The sequence below is a fragment of the Halichoerus grypus genome, chromosome 6, assembly GCF_964656455.1.
Source record: "Halichoerus grypus chromosome 6, mHalGry1.hap1.1, whole genome shotgun sequence".
Classification (NCBI taxonomy): domain Eukaryota; kingdom Metazoa; phylum Chordata; class Mammalia; order Carnivora; family Phocidae; genus Halichoerus; species Halichoerus grypus.
The window spans coordinates 118,477,699-118,498,912 of record NC_135717.1 but is presented as its reverse complement, the minus strand read 5'-3'; the positions used below and the strand labels follow the sequence as shown (position 1 = coordinate 118,498,912).

At 52.4% G+C, this 21,214-nt stretch overlaps 1 protein-coding gene across 1 annotated transcript; it reads left to right on the top strand.

Moving 5' to 3' along the window:
• The first annotated feature begins 14,184 nt into the window (after positions 1 to 14,184).
• KRT5 (keratin 5) lies at positions 14,185 to 20,272 on the top strand. Its single transcript, XM_036096412.2, has 9 exons — positions 14,185 to 14,849; positions 15,393 to 15,607; positions 16,371 to 16,431; positions 16,542 to 16,637; positions 17,215 to 17,379; positions 17,765 to 17,890; positions 18,159 to 18,379; positions 19,101 to 19,135; positions 19,596 to 20,272. Exons 1-9 carry the CDS (start codon positions 14,292 to 14,294, stop codon positions 19,904 to 19,906), a joined length of 1,788 nt encoding a protein of 595 aa, XP_035952305.2. The 5' UTR covers positions 14,185 to 14,291; the 3' UTR covers positions 19,907 to 20,272.
• Positions 20,273 to 21,214: the final 942 nt, after the last annotated feature.

Below are 21,214 nucleotides of genomic sequence, written 5' to 3'. Positions count from 1 at the left end.
TATCTATCTATCCATCCATCCATCCATCTATCTACCTATCTCCTGTTACTTCTGTCTCTTTAGGGAACCCTGACTAAAACATTGAGGCCCCCTCTGGCACAGGGATTGTGTAGGAGGGCTGGTGCATGGCGGGGAGGGTGGGAATATGGTTCTGGCCCTCAGAGGTCTTATGATCTAAGGGAGGCACAGATGCTCACAGAAATAATAACTTGTGCAAGCTCTAATGGTGGCCCAGGGAGTTGTGGACCCCAGAAGTGAAGAGGTGAAAGGACATCTGGCTCTGTCTCCAAGTCATTGCCTCACTTTGCCCTCAGCTTCCTTATGTGTTGAATGAGAAGGTTCTCTTACAGCTGCTGAGATCTCTTCTCACGTGATGAGAGCAGTAGTGGCTTCCTGGATGAAGTCAGGCTTTAGGGGCAGGAATGCGAAGGACACTTTGAGCAGGAGATGATTGCCCTGGTGTGACTGCAGAATAAGGGGGAAGGAAGAGCAAAGAGGGTACGCACCAGAGTCTTGGAGTTGGCAATGTTCTTAGAGTTTATTTAGAGATCTAGTAGATGAGGAACGTGAGGATTAGAGAGGTCAAGGAACTTGCCCATGGTCACACAGCTAGCAGGTGGAAAAATCAGGTCCACTTGACTTGATATAGATAAGCATGTTTTTAATTTATGCATTCATGCCCAAACTCACACATTCCAGTTAGCAACTTATTTCCAGATGCGTGTGTGTGGGGGGGGGTCCAATACTCTCAGAAAGGCATCTTCAGAAAATGGCAGGGAAAATGGGAAGAATACTATGAAATGCCTAAGAAAAAACAATGAGAACAACTGATTAAATAAGTAGCTTTTATTAGTCTCTGAGAAAGGGTCTGGATATTTGGACCCTCAGCCTTGCATCTGCTGTTGCAGGGGAAGACCCCAGTAGCTTCTTCTCTGCATCCCCATCCTCGGCTCATAGACTTGAAGTACCAAGGAGAATACACTCACCGTCTGACCCGTTGAGAGCCCCAAGCACCCCAGGTAGCCCCATCCCCTCTACACACTGAGCCAAAGGCTGGTAGTACAGAAGCGTATAGGAGGTGATCTTGTTCCTGCTGAGACATCCAGGCTTTGGGTCCCCAACAGACAGACCATCAGGCCAGGCTCAAATGGAGTCTTCTTGGGCTCCTCAGAGTTCCAGGTCTGAATGTGGCAGCACGGAGAGGGCCCCCAGATCCCTGCTCACAGCCTGCCCTTCTCTTCCTACTCTTGGCTCTGTCCTCACCACAAAGACCTCATGTGAACCGTGGCCTACACTTCCAAGCTCCAGCCACAGCTGCAGACAGACTGGAGGAGTGCCACCAGCAAGGCAGTCTGAGCTCCAGAAGATGGACCTGGGGAAGAGACCCGCACAAGCCTGGTGTGGGCTGGGTAGTGGGTGGGCAATTCTGGGGTTTGGATTGCCTAGAAGAGGAGAGTGGCTGCAGATGAGCTTGTCCCAGTGACCCTAGAGACTCCTAGTTCTGTGGGGAAAGGACAGCTGGAAGGGACCAAAGCAGGGCCCGCTAAAGAAGGGTCCAGTGCAGGGGCCCTGGTGACCTAGTATAAGGACCCACACTTGGGACACCAACTGGGGCAGACCTAGGCACGCAAGCTGTGGGTGTCAAAGGACAGGATGATGAAGCAGGCAAAGTGATGGTGCTGAGCCCATCAGAGAGACGGGAAATATTAGAGGTAGGAATAATGAAAAAAGCTACTGTCTATTGAAAGTTAGTGGGTGCCAGAGCATGGGCTACCTTCTTTAAGGATATTTCCTTATTAAATCTTCATCAACAACTCTATTAGTACCCCCACTTTATAGAAATAAGAAAACTTAGGGCCAGAGCGACTATGAAATGCACTTAGGGCATGAACCGGAAATGGCCCCCCCACTCTCCTACCTGGACGGTGTACGTGTGCTGCAGATGGGGCCGAGGAAATTTCAGTTTCCCTCTTGTTTCTGCCCCAGGGCTTGGCTCTGTCTTCAGGAGCCAGGTCTGAGACACTAGTATTGGGAGAGGTGTTCCATGAAGCTGGGGACTCTGTGTGGAGCCGATGATACAGGTGTGGGAGAGCAAACGGTGAGCCTGGAGCCAGTACTGTGAACTGGGCAGGACTGCCAGATATGCTCAAGGCCATGCAGGGGCCTGAATGCCACATGGTCAAGGTCGTGCTTAGGGGGTGGCCAGTGTGGCCATGGTCATGAGCCTGGTGTGCTGGGGAGGGGGCAAATGTCTCCAAAGGAGAAGCTCTTTAGGAATTTCTCCTGGGTCCTACCTGAGGTCAGTGACAGTGGCTCTCGGCACCTCTAGGTAGGCACTACCTATCACAGGGGGGCAGGGTCAGGTGCCAAAGCCACCCCTCTCTTCCCCCAAACACACCTGGGCTGAATCGGCCACAGCCCCAGTTGTTTTGACTGCCCTGTCAGAAGCTGCTGCTTGCTACACTCACCCTCTCGCCCTATAAGGACTGTAATTTGGCTTTCTAAGTGCTCATTTGTGGTTTCCAGACACTTGATGGTATAATTACAGAAATGGACTTGCCACCTCCCTGACTCTGGGTCAGGTGTACCTGTTGGCCCAGGGTTTGCAGCTGGACATTCTGAGGACATAATGCAGCCCAGGTATTGCCCCCTGCCCCTGCCCTGTCCTAAGTGCCACAGAGCAGTCTCCTCCTTGCCTGGTGGGAGAGGAGGCCTGAGAGCAGAGAGCAAGGCTTGGCCTTGTGGTGGAGAATGGATGCAGGGAGCCAGGAAACAGAGGGGACGGTCCAGTCCTATTTTAGAGAACCCCAGAAGGAGGAACCTGGAGGCACGTTAGCAAGGAGTCTGGCGCAGAGGCTTGAAGATGGGGCTGAGATGAGCAGGAGGGACCCTGGAACCTGGTTCCCTCCCTGCAGACACATGAGAGGCTGCTTCCCAAAGCACGGAGGCCAGGCCTGCTGGCACACAAAACCATCCCAGGCTCTGTCATCACCTGTCTTATAGTCCCAACATTATTTTGATGTGTATTAGAAAAGATGTCATTCAATAGTTAAAAAGTTGCTTTATAAAATAAATATATTGGGTAAACTTGCAAGCTTATCTAAAGCAAAAATATTAAAGAAAATAACAGTCTAGGTGGTTTGTAGATATGGGCAAAATCCTGGCATGGCACCTTGAATGGCTGTAGATGGGGAAATATTGGAGGAGGTGTGTACATGTTAGAGAGGGGCAAACAGGCACCAGCTGGGGAGGCCAGCTATCCCAGCGCAGCTCTGGGTTGGCTGCCAGGGCGGAGCCAGCTCCCGAGGGCTATGAGAAGCGCAGGGTTGGGCAAGCTGCCACAGTGTAAACAGCTTGGGATAGAACCACATTTTTCTCCTTGGAAGTCAGTGTCCTCCAAATCAGAGAGGGGGTAGCAACTCAAAAATGTCCCCAAATGTGGAAACATTTGCCAGAAGGAAAGAGAAATTTGAGCCTATTCTGTGTCTCTCCGTTGAGCAGAACCACGACCAAGAAGCATATGTTGTGGGGAGGCGACTTCAACTCGCAGTGAGGAAGGGTTTTCTTCTAATGGGAACTGTCTGAAAATGGGCCCTGGGGCAGGGGAGAGTGGTCCCCTCACTGGCCTCCAGTAGGGCCAGGGAAGGGTAACCCTTCGGATTCCTCCTAGCAAGTACAGTGTGACTCTCCAATGAGGCAAGGTAGGAGGGACACGACCACCATGTTCTCAGAGGCAGCTGAAGTGAGGTTCATGCCAGTGTTCCCAGGGCCCAGCCTGAGGGGACATGCTTAGCAGGCCAGTTGAGGCCAACTCTGGTTGCTAGGAATGGAATGAATGAGAGCAGGGAGAGTGAGACTCTGTGGAACCTGACAGAAGGTGCTCCTTCCCTCAGGAGACTTTCGGATGGAGACCCTGCCTCAGACATCTCGAGACTCTGGTCCACGGAAAACAACCACAGCCTGGAGCTGAGCTTGTCAGAATGAAGAACATGGCCAACCTGTTGCCCAGCCCGAGGCCCAGCTTGAATCCCCATACCACACTGAGGCAGGTAATTGATGGTGCTGGAGGCCCAACTGACTCACGAGGTGGGGCCCAGTTTGGCAATCTGAACCCTGTGTTTGGGTGTTAGGATAGCCATGCTGCACAGGTTTCCTCAGGGAGTAAAGCCAAACATCAGTTTACTCAGATCCTTCCACTTCCATCCGGGGCTGTCCTTCACCAGTGGAAGAGCCGTGAGCCAACCATGCTTATTTCCCTGGAGCAATGTGGAGAGGACACAGGCTGTGGGAATCCTCGTGAGGGTGCAAGGTGACAGGGAGGGCAGAATTCCTGAGGACCCCAGAGCTATTTTCATATCAGGCATGCCCCATTCTTTTCAAAGAGTAGAACTTCGGTCAAGATCCCAATACAAAGACAGGGTACTCTCTGTTTTTGGCCAACCAAGAAGACTACGGGGCTTTGAGAAGATGAACAAAGCCCATTCTGTTTGGAGTAAGCCCTCTGGGGACTGTCTGGGCAAGGGTGGGGCCATTTCCACTGCCTCCCTCATAAGGAACTGGACCACTGCATTTGTCCATGAGGCCAAGGTCCTCAGCGAGACACCAGCTGTGGTGTCATATTCCAGAACACATTCTTCACCAACTGTCAGAGACTCTTTCCTACGAATTGCCATCTTGCCTTTCTTGGCCATACCAGTGTGAAGACCTATAGTTGGTGGCAGGTGATAGGGGGAGAACCCGAGATGGATAAAAGCAGGAATGAGCAAATTCAGGTGACCAGGAAATGAGGCCACTGGCTGCCAAGACCAATCCCCTCAAGATAACTAGGATGAAGCCTGGCAATTTGGATGGTCTTTTCCAAGCAGGCTGGGCCCAGCCCAAGAGCAGACATGAACTTGATGGTTCACCCTCATCAAATAGTAACCAATGGATGGGTCTAATTCCAGCCCAGGTTCTTTTTACCCTCTGCCAGTGAGTAAGCACCTGCTACTGTCAGTTTGTGCCAGGCACCGCTCCTGCTGAACCTTGGGGCAAGGCAATGTGGAGGAGTCAGGAGGGAAAGGTCAGTACTGAAGAAGATGGACTCAGGGACCCATCTAGAGTGAACTCTCCAACTGAGAGCAGTGAACAAAAACCCAGAATGCATATAGTCCTCGGGGTAGAAAAACATGCATCCAGCAGAGGAACCACAATGGATGGTGAACACAGCCTGTTCACTGCTGTTCCATGGACCTACTCCAGTACCTGGTGGCACAACATGGGCAATGGGCAAGAAAATGAGACCTAGGGTGGTTCTCTGCCATGGGCAGCTTTTACAGGGGGGCTGTGAGGAGAAGAACTGGGAGGGAAGGGTAGGCAGGACTAGGTGGAGGAGGCAGGGGTGAGGTCTTGAGGTTGGGAGAGGGTTATCTGGGTGTGGTGTGGAGGGTAAAGAGTAGGTTTCTTGGCCAAAGCGGAATCTGGATAGAGACAGTGTATTTGTTTCCTGTTGTTGCTATAACAAATGATCAGAAACTCAGTGGTGGAAATAACACAAAGTTATCTCACAGCTCTGGAGGTCAGAGTCAGAAAGAGGTATCACTGGGCTAAAATCAAGGTGTGGGCAGGGCTTCGTTTCTTCTGGAGGCTCTAGAGGAGAATCCATTCCCTTGTCTTTTGCAGCTTCTAGAGGCCACCCACCTGCCTTGGCTTGCAGGTCCCATCCTCCTTCTTCAAAGATGGCCATGGTGGTCTTCTGGCTTGATGTCACTCTGACCTCCCCTCTGCCTCCCTCCTCCACATTCAAGGACCCTTGGGATTATGTTGGACCCACCTGGATAATCTAGGGTAATTTCCCAATTTTGAGGGTAGCTGATTAACAACCTTAATTTTTTCTACAGCCTTAATTTCCCTTTGCCAGGTAACATAACATTGTCCAGGTTGTGGGGATTAGGGCATGGACCTGTGCCCACCCCAGATGGTAGTAAGGATGGTGAGGAAGGGGGATCCAGAGGAATGAGGAGGTGAGTATAAGGCCAATAGGAAGCTACTGTGTGTTCTTGAGCAAAGGAAGGCCACGCTTTACCAGGTGATTGGGGATAACTTCAATTCTCAGGGTTAATGTGAGATCATTTTCCAGACTCAGAACAATGGAGCCATGTTATGTCTGAGGTCTTGCAGACCATAACACGTTATTGTTCTCTGCTGAGGGCAGTGTGCCAACCTGCAGGAGGCCATGGCTGGCGCCAGAGTGAGGGGCCCCAGCCCTCCGGGATGCCCAGGTCAGCTGGCAGCTAGAGACTGCCTGAGAGGTGGGATAGGTCATGACATTCTAGAAGGCTGGGAGGTATCAATTGCCACCGAGTGTCTCCCTGGCCCTGAATGGTGAGACTGCCCTTTCCGGGGAGGTCTGGAGGGTGAGGAGGTCGATGGGTGAGACAGGCCCTTGAGGCAGACTCAAACCGGTTGGGGCTCCTGGGTCGCTGAGGGGGGAAGTAGGGCATGGTGGGGGCGGGGTGGGGGGGGTCATCGTGAATGAAGCTTTTGTTCACTCCTTGACACATACCCTGTCTGGGAAGGCTGATGGTTGAGTGGAGAACACCCAGGCCTCATAGATCCAGAGTCAGGAAGTCCCACCTTGCGGGGGCATCATGGGGTTGATAGCCCCAGGGGTTCCTCCAGAATTTCTGCATGAGCAGGGCTTGGGGTTTAGGGACTGTGATTTGCTTGGGAAGAGGCAACGGCACGTCAGGGCTGGCTTAGAGCTGGTGTGTAGGGCAGCACACCTCTCTCGTTTAGGTGGTATGGTAATTTGAGGAGGCTTTGGTGTGTGGGCTGCTGATGGACATCACAGGGGTGCTGGGCTCCTCGGGGTCCCCTGGGCGTCACCACTTGGGTGCTGGTTGAGAACACAGGCACTAGAAACAGCCAGACCTGGGGACTAATCTCAGGTTTGCCACTTACTAGCCGATGACCTTAGACAAGACACGATTCCTTTCTGAGGTTCAGAAAACAGGGATAATAATAGCTTTACTGCCTATGGTAATGTGAGTAGTAAATAAGACAACGCATGTTCAATCTTAGCACAATTTCAGGCACACAGTGAGGCTCCAATAGCCATTTATTTCAAAAAAGAGTGAAAGGAAATCAGGCCCAAGGTCACCAAAAGAAATGAGGCCACATATCTGAGTGAGATGGGGTTCATTTCTTTTCTGAGTAGGGTGGCCTCACTCAAGGAGTTGGTCTAATCCCTATGAGACCACTTGGTAACCCATTCTTCCCAAAGAATAAAAAATGCCAAATAACCCTCAGGCTGGGTCACCCCTTCTTATCCACTCTACTTCATGGCCTCTGTTCAACCAGAGCAAGGTTCTGGGGGACCCTATCTGGGTGTCTTGGTGTAGAGAGTTTCAAGGGTGGGAAAGATAAGCAATAGAAAGAAAGGCTGGAGGCCGAACCAAGACACGGGGCCACACATGCGGCGCTGGGAGAAGTAGTTGTCAGACACATCTCGGCCATCTGGGATAGACTACTGTAGAGGCATTTGGGCCTTTGCCCTCTGTCTGGTGTCAGGGACGTAGGGAGAGGAGTGGTAGTAGGCGATCCCCAAACTTCCGCCCCAGGGACATTGTATAGGATGACCACAATCCTCTGGAGTCTTGCCCCAGAGTCCCAGCTACCCCACCTCGGGTCCTGGCAATCCCGAGGGGGAAAGGGTCTCCCCTAGGACCACCCCTCTATCCCCACTCAGGGATGGAGCCTCCTCCCCACTAGGGCTGCTGCAAGATGCTGACACATGCTGACTGATGAGTGGCATCTGAGGCCCTCTGTGTTTGCTGCCCTCACAGGCTGGCCGGAGACCAGGGCCGCTGCTGAGGTCCTCGTCAGGTCAAGTCAGGGTCGCGGACCAACAACCTGAGCATCAACAATGGTGAAGACAAGGGCTTTTGGAGTCACACTTGTCTGTGTTCATATCGCAGCTCCGTCACTTACCAGCTACTTATGTTCTCTGGGCCTCAATTTCCTCATTTGTAAAATAAGGATAATAACCGGCCCACCTCATGACATTGTAAGGATTAAATGAGTTACTCTATCCAGACCCGTGCCTGGCCCTCAGCCAGTGCTGTCTAAGTGTGCCTATTGTTACTGTCTTCTATCGTACCACAGAACACATCCTGAGCATGACCCATCCCATGTACCGAGTGGTTTGGGATCACAGACAGTCCAGGGTCAGGGAGGCACCCCATCTAGCCATTGTCAGACCCCCGTTGGAACAGACTGCCTGAGAAGCCTCTGGGTCTCTGCCTCATGTTTTGTGGCAGAGAAGCCAAGACAGAGAGAGAGACACACACACACAGAGACAGAGACAGAGACAGATGGAGAGACAGAGGCAACACTCAGTGTAACTGCCCCTCTTAGCATGGAAGGCGGGGAGAGGGTGGGCCCGGGGGTAAGGGTGTGAATGGATCCACCTGGCTGGACAGGGGAATTGAGGCTGAACGGCCATGGGAATCCAGGGACTGGGTGGGATGAGGGACAATGTGAGCCCTTGAAAACAGCTCCAGTGGATATAGATTGGAGTAGACAGCCAGCTGAGAGCACGATGTGGTCTGGACATAGGTGAACAGTGTGTGATTCTCACTCCTTCCATCGGCAGGAGGAGGGGTGGGAAAGGGGCAGGAGGAAAGGGGTTTCCGTCACCCATTCCTCTTCCCATTTGGCACCAACACCCACAGCCTGAAGGGACCAGGCCTGGCAGGGGCAGATGCCCTGGGGGGAAAGGGCCTCGGTACTGACTTTGGCTCAGAGGCTAGTCTCCACCCAGCCCTTGCATGACCACCTGCTGTCCCCAGGCGGGTGATAGGGCCTGGCAAGGAGATCGGGGAGACCTAGCCCTGTCCTCAGACCCTGAGTCTCCCCCCGCGGGCCTGTCCTGTTTACTACCGCACTCCCACGGTGGCAGCCCAGTGCATGGCACCTCCCCTGACTGCTCAAAACACTTACGTTGAATGAAGAAATGATGAAATGATTGGTACAAGTATTTTCTCATGTGTTGCCTTGGACATTGTGTCTCTCTTGGAAAAGCCTAACCTGTTTTCACGGGCCCTCGACAGTGACCGTCGGTCCCAGTGGACAATGAGCGAGGCCAGCAGTTTCTGTGCCTATGCGGAGTGAGGACAGGATTGGGGAGCACGCGGAGGGTGTGCCTGGGCTGGGAAGATGTCCGTGTGCCTCCAGGACTGTCCCAGCTTCCAGTGTGTTTCCTGAGATGGCCCTGGATCTTCTTCTCCCCACCTCCCCCACACCATTGTCTGCACCGGCTCACCCCACGTGATTCCATCTCACGCAGTACTGGCGGGGGGCTGTTGGGGGGGCAAATGGAAACCAGTCTCTGTCCCTGTGCCTTACCCTAGGGCAGGACGAGGAGCAGTGCACCAAGCAGAGGCTCCGTCGGAGAGGACAGCCCCGGCCTCTGCCTCTCTTTCCCTTCCCTAGTTGTGGCGCGGTGAAGGGAGGAGGAAGGAGCAGGGAGGAAAAGAACATGGCAGGTTAGGGATGCAAGAGGGGCTCCTTGCATCCCTAACCTCTGACCCCAACAGGATAGAAACCTGGGATAAATGAGTCGGGTCCCTGCTTCTCCTCCGTAGAGAAAGTGCGCAAGTTCGCAGAGTTCCAGGCACACTCATACCCACGTGTGAGGACAAAAGCAAATGCCAAGAAAACAGTAAAAGCCCTTCTTTGCTTCTTCACCATTTTAGGTGTACAGTGTGAAGTTTGTAGGACAGTGTCTTGCATGTGGTGAGGACTCTATAAGTGTTTATTAAGAAAATAAAACCACCCTCCCTGAGAAAGCCAAGCACAGAGGGTTTTGCTGTGTATCCTTTTTTAAGTCCCTCTGACTAATTCAAGTATTTGTTGATTTCCAGCCCATAGTTTCAGTCAACCCCGGCGGATTTTCAAAGGCTTTGGTACGCCATTGGCAAAACACCCTTCAAATGAGGGAAGAGCATTCCCCAGACTTGCAGGGGCCTGTCGGAGGGCAGCTCAGAGCTCTGTCCCACAAGCGCCAATCGCCTGCTCAGTGTGTGTGTCGGGGGGGCAAGGCAGCTCCCCAGGGCCCCCTGCATGTTTGCCCCACCCTTCCTGCCAACCCCAGCCAGCTTGAAATTACAACTCCAGCTCGCACGGCCCCTTTCCTTCTGCATCTGCTGATCGTGCTTCCTCCCAGCACCATGGGGGAAAACTGCAGGGCAAGGCTAGGCTGTGTCCGGGGTCCCAACAGTGCAAGGGGCTACCTGAGGACCAAGACATAGCCCAGAGTAGTCCCACAAGCTTTTCTACCTATGCTACAGCCCAGTTTGTGTGAAGCCCTTGCACCAGAAAAATCAGCTCCAAGGGCCCACTTACCACCATGACCCAAGTAACAGCAACAGGACACCACCTCCAGAAACCACCCCAGCCAAGGCAGAGTGGTTGCTTTGCTTGTGGACATTTGCGTTCCTACCCAGGTCTGTTTTCAGTTGTGGGGTTTGACAGTCCTGGAGAGGTGGGGTGGCCCTCCCAGCGGCATAAGGAAGCCCCAGCACACATGCCACAGGAGGGTGGGGTGGTGTACCCAGCTCCCCAGTCTGCAGAGGGGCCGGGCTCCTCTATGGCTCTGCAATCCTGAGATTCTAGCTGAGATCAAAGCTGGGACGCAGAATTGAGGTGGGGGCAAGATTCTGCTGACTTTGGGTGGAGGCAGGAAAATTCTTCCGTTGGTTCTTCCCTGAGGCAGGGCTTTATGCGGAGGCACTGGGGCTGGCACATGGTCCATCTGCCCTTGCCCATCCTGGCGGATCTGGCTCTGCGCTCCCAGCTTCTGCCCAGTGAATAGGGTGATTCATGCTCCAATTATTGCTCCCCACTTTTTGTGCTGAACATGCATGGGATAGAAAGCCTGCAAAGGCGAGGACACTATAACTTTCTTTCTCTCCCGGAGGGGTACAGGGAGACAGGGGCAGGGCACAGGGGCTGCTAGGTGCCGAGTGCTCTCAGGGCCAGGAGTGGTGGGAGAAGAATGGAGCAAAGTGCAAAGGATGAAGAGTCATAAGCTCTGTCTTCAGAGGGTGCCCAGGCTACAGGGGACAAGGGATCCGCCTTCTGAACATGGACCCAGGACAGAAGCAGGTAGATGGGACTCAGACACTTGGCATGGGGCTAGGGAGAGCCTCACAGCAAGATCTGGGGAAGGAGTGGAGGGAAATGCCTTATGTCTGCCAGTTCAATTCAAAAAATGTTTGCTGAGCACCTCCAGTGTGTCGGGCTGGGCTGAGCGTGGGGTGGCCATGTGAAGGGGAGCCAGGTGTGTTCCCTAACCTTGGGGAGTGTCTGGTTCGGTGAGACCTGGAGGCTGTGTGCAAAACCAGCTTGTTACTTGTAGGGTCTACCCCTTACATCTTCTATGAGAGGCATAAGGATTGCAATGGGGCTCCGAGGAGGGCACCCTGGCCTGGCATTGCAGGACGAGCCCAACCTTTGCCAATGGACATCTGGATTTACCCTTCTCCCCGCCTGCTCTGTGAGGCACACCGCTGTGAGGGAGGCTAGGGTGTCCTGCCGCCCTCTGCGGGGAGACCTGCCGGGCCAGCCACTACAGCTCACTTAGCCCTGCACTCGTCTTTTGCTGATGGGAAAAGCTAGGCAACGTGAGCTGCCATGACTTGGTAACTCCCTCTGCGGGTGCCCAGCGGAGAAGCTGGACGAGCTCCGTGTAATCCTTCTCTTCCTGCCACAGTGACATGCCAGTCCGGGGTGGGACTCTCCCACACTGTGGTGTTACCGGTGCCTGGCTCCCCCCGCCGCCCCCCATTATTTATAGCTGTCCATGTCTGGCACTGCAGGAGGGGCTGCCCTACCTGCTGGGGGGAGGGTTCCCACAAAACTCGGACAGAAAAGTGCCGCTCCCCCCCACCCCAAGTCAAGCACCCAAACACTCCCTGCCACATTTACTCGCCACCCACACACCTTTGGTCCCTGGCATTGATTCTGAGCCTGGCACACTCTAGAGATTCTCAGCCTGGCCAGAATGCATTCCTGTTCCACCGAGTCCCTCTCTTTCCTCTACATAGCTGGGAGGAGGAGGGATGGAGAGAAGAGAATGTCCTCGTGTCTCGGGAGGGGTGGGGCTGCCCCAAGGGCAGTGGACTGTACCCAGGACCTGTGCGGGGGTGGGGGTGCATACCCAGATGGTGATCTCCCAGTGGAGAGGGAGAACCATGCTAGGAGTCCTCAGACACCTGCTTTCAGCTTGGATCTGATCTCTCAGGAGCTGAGAGTCCCCCAGTATGTCTCAGGGTCCCCAAGACACTCACATCTGTTCCCCAAGGGGCAACAAAGTGTGAAACTGGCGAACTCGGTAAAATCAATCTCCGAGAGTCTCAGGAATTCTCCAGGCGGGGAGGCAACCCAGACCTCATTGCTCAAGACCTGTGAGGTGAGCTCTGGCCATCGGTCTGTCTGTCTGGATTTACCTGTCCACTGCTTGCTCATCGCAGCCCTCTGTGGTGAACAAGCACATCTTAGCTGATCCCCGGCAGCTTCGAGTCATTTTCCCACAGCTGCGGCTTCCGTGGACCCAACTGCCGGCCTGACTAGAGATTCTTGAGTCTGGGCTGGGTCCTCATTCCTTTACTCTTGAGAATGTACTCCCTCAGCCCCAAGGCTCTCAATCCATCCGCTACTTCCCCAGGGGTGCTCCCCACCCCGCTCCAGCTCTTAATGGCCCAGTGCTGTGCTGACTTAGAGTCCTGCTTCTGTTTTGGGGAGACCGAGAGGTGGGCCGACTCAGGTCTGCGGCCAAAAGGAGGGGTGTGGTTTAAGATGGACACTTGCTAAAACTTAAGCAGACCCCTCTCCTCCATGTGGTGCCGTGGCCCACCTGGACAAGCACGGCAGAGGGGTCTTGAAGGAGTCCTCCCTAAGGCAGCTGAGGCCGACTGTGATGCCAGCTGACTGGTCCCCCAGATCTGCTCCATGGGGCCTACTTGGCAGGATGATCCGTAGACTTAGAATTCCATTTTCCATTCCCCTGGCCTTCAAGGAAACCTCGGGCTGGCGCTTAGAGAAAGTGCAGCGGTCCCCGCGGCTCGCAACGGGGCGGTTCTCCGTTATAACAGGCCGGCAGATTCTCAACATGTTCCTGATGAGATTAGAAGCTCCTGCAGGTATGTGTTTGTGGCAGCCTTCAGCCTGTACCAACAGATACGATGACTCATTTCTTCCCTAGTGGAATAACTGAGGGCTTGCTGGAACACAGCTGGGGGTTGGGGGGGGGGGCGAAGCAGAGCAGCTCCCTCTGAAGAGAGACATGACTGCCAGGCTGAGTCTAGGGACCTTTTATGAGGGATTGCATGGGGCCCCTGGGGTTTGCTAAGCCCCTGCAGGGTCCTGGCGAGGCCAAAGAGCAAGGGGAAAGGTCAAAGCCACAGAAAATACTGAATCAGGAGGAGCTGTAGAGGGCTCAGCCTGCCCCTGTAGGGCGCAAAGGGATCTAGACGCAGGGCTGAGAATGTCCCACATTCTCTGTTTCTGGAGCTTGCGGCTTGGGGAGCCTTTCTGGCCCAAACTCTGCCAGAGAATCTGCCCAGTGGGCTCCAGGATGGTAACTTTGCCTCCCCCAAGAAAGGGAATTCTGCAGTAAAGGACAGAAGTCTATTTTCCCCTCTAGCACATAGCTGAGATGTCAGGTCACGTTGCCTCTCCAAGTGCCAAGGTCACTGCAACAACCCTCTGCGTAAAAGAGTGAAGAGAGCAGACCCCTGCCAGTGGGGGACTGGCTTGGCCTCCAATTCACGGACAGTGTACACCATGCTGAGATGGCGGACGATATCCCCGGTCCTGTAAGGAGCCCTCCGGACATTGGCCAAATGCCCCCTTACTTTCAGCTGTCCTTCTTGGGTGCTCGCAGCCCCGGGGCCCCCGTGGTGAAGAGAGACTGGCTGGCAGCATCGCCAACTTTCTGCCAGGACATCAGCGCTGTAAGGCAAGGTTATTCCTAACTGAGCACAGCCTGCCAGGAAGCAAGCTTTTGCACCCCACACCACTGTGCCGGTGTGACGGTGAGCTCACGGCTGCCCCCCAGGCATGCCCAGCCCACTTAATCATTCACAGCTCGACAGCTCTCCCGCCCAGCCCAGTTCTAGAGAATAAAAAGGGGGGATTGCAGTTCCTGGGTAACAGAGCCACCTTCTGCGTCCTGCTGAGCTCTGTTCTCTCCAGCACTTCCCAGCCCCTAGTGCCCGGTACTCTTGCTCCACCAGGAACAAGCCATCATGTCTCGCCAGTCGAGTGTATCCTTCCGGAGTGGAGGCAGCCGTAGCTTCAGCGCTGCCTCTGCCATTACCCCGTCTGTCTCCCGCACCAGCTTCACCTCCGTGTCCCGGTCCGGGGGTGGCGGTGGCGGCTTTGGCAGGGTCAGCCTAGGGGGTGCCTGCGGAGCAGGTGGCTATGGCAGCCGGAGCCTCTACAACCTGGGAGGCTCCAAGAGGATCTCCATCAGCGCTAGTGGTGGCAGCTTCAGGAACCGATTTGGTGCAGGTGCTAGTGCCGGAGGCGGCTATGGCTTCGGAGGTGGAGCCGGGAGTGGGTTTGGTTTTGGCGGTGGAGCTGGTGGAGGCTTTGGGCTTGGTGGCGGCGCTGGCTTTGGAGGAGGCTTCGGTGGTCCTGGCTTCCCCGTGTGCCCCCCCGGAGGCATCCAAGAGGTCACTGTCAACCAGAGCCTCCTGACTCCCCTCAACCTGCAAATCGACCCCGCCATCCAGCGGGTGCGGACTGAAGAGCGGGAGCAGATCAAGACCCTCAACAACAAGTTCGCCTCGTTCATCGACAAGGTGAGTGGGATCCTTTGTGAAAAACCACCGTGAGTGTGGAGTAAATGCCAAAGAAAGTGGGAAGAAGGGAGGTTTTCTGACTTTGTGCAAATACCTTCATAGTTGGCCGTTATATTTTTTTCTGTGTCCTGGATTTGTGGCCCATTTTCTTAGTTAGACCACTTTGTTGGCCGCTTAGAAGAGAGGGTCTTACTCTTCCCCTTCAGAGATGACCTCATACAGGCTCTTTGACTGTGGGGCCAAGAGAAGAGTTCTGTGCTTCCTGTAACAGGGCTGACTGAATAGAAAGGTAGAGGAGTTCATCGGGCAGTAGCCTGAGTATCTTCACAGCTGCCCAGCTGTGTCCAGTGCAGTCTGGGTGTCCTGTCTCCCATAGAGGAGTGAGGGCAAGCACCTCACTCTGGACCTCCCCTCCTGGGGCCCGGGACCAGGCACTGCATGGAAAGGTGTAGGGGACCAGCATGAAATGGGAGGAAAACTGGTGAATTGATCATCGAAACATGAAATTCAAGTTTCTCCACCTTCAAACTCTGCCCTCTCTAGGTGCGGTTCCTGGAGCAGCAGAACAAGGTCCTGGACACCAAGTGGACTCTGCTCCAGGAGCAGGGCACCAAGACCGTGAGGCAGAACCTGGAGCCCTTGTTTGAGCAGTACATCAACAACCTCAGGAGACAGCTGGACAGCATCCTGGGGGAGAGGGGCCGCCTGGACTCGGAGCTGAGGAACATGCAGGACCTGGTGGAGGACTTCAAGAACAAGTGGGTCACAGGGAGCAGAGATGGGGCGGGTGATGTCTTTTTGGCACCAGATGTACTTTATAACCAGGCTGCCACTTATGCCTTCCCCACGGGCTAGACGCATGCACATTCCATGGATACCTGAAGTACTGGAAAAAAATATCCTGTCCATGTTTAGAAAGTACCAGCCCCAAGCTCAGTCCCTTGGTACCACCAGCACTTAGCCACCAGCCAGAGCAACAGGCTCAGTGCCCTTGGTACCACCCGGTGAAATGAGCCATCATGTAATCCTTGCTCTTCGGGGCTTTCCCCCCCACTGTACTTGAAGTCCACAGCATGGGCTCTCTGATGGATTTTCCCCAAACCCAACTTAGTGGCTCAAATAATTTCTTTAGTCCTTATGGAGCAGCAGCTGGGTTGGTAGTTTTTTGTTTGTTTTTTTTTCACAAGGCTGTGATGAAAAAAACACTAGGGAACTTGACTAGATGTGGAGTGGGGAAGAAATAACACAGCTTCTTTATGGGAATATTCTTGAAGCAACTGAATGATAGCAATAACATAATGATTATCTGGTAGGCAGTTACAGAAAAACCAATGTCCTTATGGATGAGGACCTTGCCCAGGGGCTCACACTACCAGTGCTCCCTCCCTCTCTGCCCATATGATGTGAGAAGACCCTTCCCAGCGGGAAGGCAGGCTCACCGTGGTCTTCATGCAATAAAGATCCCAGGCCCCACCTGTACCTCATCCTCTGATCAGCACTTCCTATCCTTTTTACAACCAGGTACGAAGATGAAATCAACAAGCGTACCACTGCTGAGAATGAGTTTGTGATGCTGAAGAAGGTGCGTGGGTAGGAGACAACCCATAGCCCATGGCTATGCTGTGTTAAGGTGTTGTTCATTTAAGTCAGGGTAAAAATCGGATGCAGTGCCAACCATCCCTGTTTCTCTAGGATGTGGACGCCGCCTACATGAACAAGGTGGAGCTAGAGGCCAAGGTTGATGCCCTGATGGATGAGATCAACTTCATGAAGATGTTCTTTGAGGCGGTAAGAAATGTCTTCTATTTGGGACCTAGAGACATGGGCCATCACCAGGAATTAGGGGCTCCAGGATTGACTTCAGTGGTTCCTAAGCTGTGGGCACACCTCTGTCTCTCCTCCCCCTTTGGTACTACCCATACTTTATTACTTATGAAGCCAACACTTTAAAAAAAGAAAGTCAAATTTAAAGTAAAAGATCCCTTCAACAGTCATTTTGCAGAGTGAGGTTTGGAGTGCTTTACTAAAGGCACACCTTTTCTGGCCACCTTTCCTTTCTGGAGTGGCATCCCCTCTCTGTTTTCTCCCAGCACACAGTCCATGCAGCTAGACTATTTTAAAATAAGTTATGGCCCAAGAAGATGCGAGTCTGAGAGGTTACATGATAGGGGTTTCTTGGAGTTTCAAAGTTGTTAAAGTTTTTTAAAAACTAGATTGAATCATGATCTGGATTGTTTATTAACTTAATTTTTGATGTAGGTGGTTATTATTTCTTTTCTCAAGTTGACATACCACAATGCGTGGAAGATTTGAATGGACCCAACATTAAATAACACAGAATGACTGACTTCAAATCTCCCCACAGGAGCTGTCCCAGATGCAGACGCACGTCTCAGACACGTCCGTGGTGCTGTCCATGGACAACAACCGCTCCCTGGACCTGGACAGCATCATCTCTGAGGTCAAGGCCCAGTACGAGGAGATTGCCAACCGCAGCCGGACGGAAGCCGAGTCCTGGTACCAGACCAAGGTGGGTGCTGTGGCAAATACTGAGTGAAGGGATGGACACATGTCTAGGATTCCAGGCCATTGACAAAATGCTAAGGATGGGGCTCCTGAAACTTGCTGAGGCCTCGTGGGGTGACTTAATGGGAACAGTCATGCATACATTTGCCATATAAATTCAAGAACCTTAAGGAGAATCTCATTCTGAATCCCACACCTGTGTCTCTATGAAAACAAAGGCACTAAAGGGAAAATTATCTAAGATCAAGTCCACTTGGACAAAGCTGAAACCAGCCCCAGGCCTCAGATAACACTACTTGCCACCTCTTGGTAGCTCCTGCCTGTGAGCTTTGAGAAAGTGTTTCCATTCTCAAATAAATGGGGTCTTTCCTCTTTTCTGGTGGCTTCAGTACGAAGAGCTGCAGCAGACAGCGGGCCGGCATGGGGATGATCTCCGCAACACCAAGCAAGAGATCTCTGAGATGAACCGGATGATCCAGAGGCTGAGAGCCGAGATTGACAATGTCAAGAAGCAGGTAGGGAGAGGTCGCAAGAAGGCAAGGAAGGGGCCTGAGCTCTGAAAGGGACACCTGTTTTGTCTTGTTTTACTTTTTATAAACACATACACACACACACACACACACACACACACCCCAGAGCTGGAGCAAGTACCAGCATTTCAGTGTTCCACCATCCACAGTGACCAGGACAAATGTACTGGCTTCTCCCTGGAATCCCAGAAAGAGACACTTCAGGCCTAGGTCAGCTACTAAAGGGTTCCCACTCACTTCTTTCCCTCTGTAGTGCGCCAACCTGCAGAACGCCATCGCTGATGCCGAACAGCGTGGGGAGCTGGCCCTCAAGGATGCCAAGAACAAGCTGGCTGAGCTGGAGGACGCCCTGCAGAAGGCCAAGCAGGACATGGCCCGGCTGCTTCGCGAGTACCAGGAGCTGATGAACACCAAGCTGGCCCTGGATGTGGAGATCGCAACCTACAGGAAGCTGCTGGAGGGCGAGGAGTGCAGGTGGGGACAGATGGCTGACTTCACAAGCCCAGGATGGCCTCACATTTAATAAAATGGAGCTTCTTCTCCACTCCATCACACACACAAGTGACCACTATTTGTACATAATAATTATTCTTCACTAATCCAGTTTCAATCTGACACCTAGGCATCCAGCTGACCTACACAATGTGGCCCCAACTCACTTTTCTGACCCTGTTCCCACCACCAAATTCCTCTCCTTCAAGCAATTCAACAAATGTCTTCCCCGTTCTTCAAGTACCACTTCCTTCAGAAAGCCTTTCATGATTACTCCAGCTGAGTTAAATTCACTTGCCTTTGGATTCTCAAACTACTCCATTTTCTGCAATCTTCTGACACTACCCACTGCATCCTTCCTTAGAAGTATTTCTGTCCATGCCAAATTCCCTCAGAGCATGTAAGCTCCTACCAGGCCAAAACTGCTTCATACATATTCAGAGTTCCCACAGCCTCTTACTCATGCTTTCTGTATAATGGGTGGAGGAGAATGTGAATTGCAATCTTCTTCCGATAACCTGTTTCTAGGTCAAACAGGCCAACACTCCTCTTCATTGGGAAGTCACTTTAGAGGGCTATCTCTTTCTCTAACGTAAGCAGCTTTGGGGCATGCAGGCTCCTTGCTTGTAGAACAAGCTCTAAACATGACTAGTACTGTCTTTTGGCGAGTTTTTAACTCTTACTTTAATTTTTCCCATTTTAGACTCACTGGAGAAGGAGTTGGACCAGTCAACATTTGTAAGTAACTTTGAACAGATCTTCACAATGATAATAATATGGGGTATTTGGTGCCAACTCAGAATCCTGTTGTTTCTATATACCAGAAACTCCCATCCCAACATATGGTTTTTTAATATATTTAGAGAGAAGGAGGTGGTGGAGGGGAAAGAGCACAGACTGAGACATGAACCGACATGGCTCATGTCTTATTTCTTAAAGTGTAGGCCCAGTATCTCATACATCCTGTACTCTCTCCCCTTGTTGACCCTACCTCCTGAGGACTTAGCACCATCCCTTGCCTTCTAAGCTCACCAACCTTCTGTTAGGGACCTTAACTAAATGGCATAGTCCCGAGCCTCTTTGCTCCTCTGTGAAAGAGGCCAGGGACAGTGTTAACACTAGTGGGATCAAATAACTGGGACGTGTAGGGCCAATCTAGCACACTGGTCTCACCAAGTCCTCCCTCCTTTCTCTGCAGCTGTCATCACAAACAACATGTCCTCTGCCTACGGCGGTGGCAGTGGCTTTGGCGGTGGCCTCAGTGGAGGTCTTGGCGGTGGCCTTGGCGGTGGTCTTGGTGGTGGTCTTGGCGGAGGTGGCGGTGGAAGCTACTACTCCAGCAGCAGTGGAGGCGCCGGCCTGGGCAGCGGGTTCAGTGTGGGGGGCTCTGGCTTCAGTGCGGGCAGTGGCCGAAGCATGGGGATGGGCTTTGGCAGTGGTGGGGGCAGTAGCTCCAGTGTCAAGTTTGTCTCCACCACCTCCTCTTCCCGGAAGAGCTTCAAGAGCTAAGAGCCTGCTGCAAGTCACACTGCCTCCCAAGTGCAGCAACCCAGCCTGTGGTGACTGCCTCTTCCAGGCAGTTGCCCAAGCCAAGTTTTCTTTTTCTGGAGTGTGGTCTAGACCAATGTATTGCAGAGCAGCATTCTTGGTTCCTGGAAGGGTCCAATCCCCGGTCTCTAGTCTCCCATGTTGTGATTCTATGTTCTGCTTCAAATCAGCCTTTAGGTCTCTATAGCACAATCCTGGATGAAAGAAGAATCCAAAGTTTTCTGGTATCTAAGCTTTCAGAACGGGGTCCCCATCCAAATCCCAAATTTTGTTCTGGTTCTGACTACCTCCAGAGTGTGTTCAATAAAAATGCTTTTATAATATAAACTGTTGTGAAGAATTGTTTTTTCAAGATCTACAACCAACCTAGAGACCCCATGAGGGTCAATCTGTCCAGATGTGATTGGATCCTCTGATGATTCCTGGGGAGAATGGAATGATCTTGAAGGCAAAGTGGCCAACATGGGCAGTCCAGAGACTCCAAGAGGCATGAAAAGATGCTGCTAAAACCTCTAGAATGAAGGAGTGTCTGGACTGTAATTTGGACAGATTTTAGAGCCTCTTGTTGGAGAGGGGCCCCATTCATGGTGGGCTGATTTGCAAGTAATAGCATAAATGGGCTTAAGTAAAAATTGTAAATAAGGAATATGTTACCTTCAGAACTCAAAAAAAGCCTAAAAGATGTTAGGCCTGTTCTAGTATTGTGGGTGCCAAGCAGGTCAGTAGCTGTCTCTTGACAGTGTCAGGGTGACCTTCAGATTACCAGATAATTTCAGGTATTTAACTGAGGTAGCAGGAATTTGTACTGGGTGTGGAGAAGTGGCCTAGCCTCTTTGTGAGCTCCTTTGTATTTGCATGTCCTGAATGAGTGTGTCCAGTGAATCTCTTTGGAGGAGGATTCACCAGTGTAATGTTGTACCTGTGCTCCTGGAGAAAGTCCAGGCATTCAAGATCTTGCCTGCAAAGATTGTGTGCAATGGCAAGATTATGGAGGCATTCCCTGAGCATCTGAGTTAAAGATGTATTGTGCCCCTTTAGGGGTGAAGGCAAACTGTGACTAAAAGGCTGTGGAAATGGGTATCGAACAGAATATTGTTAGCCAAATCCATGAAAGCAAAGTATTTACCAGTTGCTGATTGGGTAGAGTCAGCAATTTCATTAGTATTGGGAAGGGGCCTTAATGGGTGTGACCATCAGATTAAGCCTGTGGTAATCCACTGTGAGATACCTTTATTCTTTCCAAGTTTAAAACCAAGCCAAATTGGTTGT

What these genes read in the sequence shown, in the direction of transcription:
- KRT5 (XM_036096412.2), top strand. Translation starts at nt 14,292, where the DNA reads ATGTCTCGCCAGTCGAGTGTATCCTTCCGGAGTGGAGGCAGCCGTAGC. An exon ending in TCGCCTCGTTCATCGACAAG is followed by an intron (nt 14,850 to 15,392) that starts GTGAGTGGGATC and finishes TGCCCTCTCTAG; the next exon opens with GTGCGGTTCCTGGAGCAGCA. An exon ending in TTGACAATGTCAAGAAGCAG is followed by an intron (nt 17,891 to 18,158) that starts GTAGGGAGAGGT and finishes TTCCCTCTGTAG; the next exon opens with TGCGCCAACCTGCAGAACGC.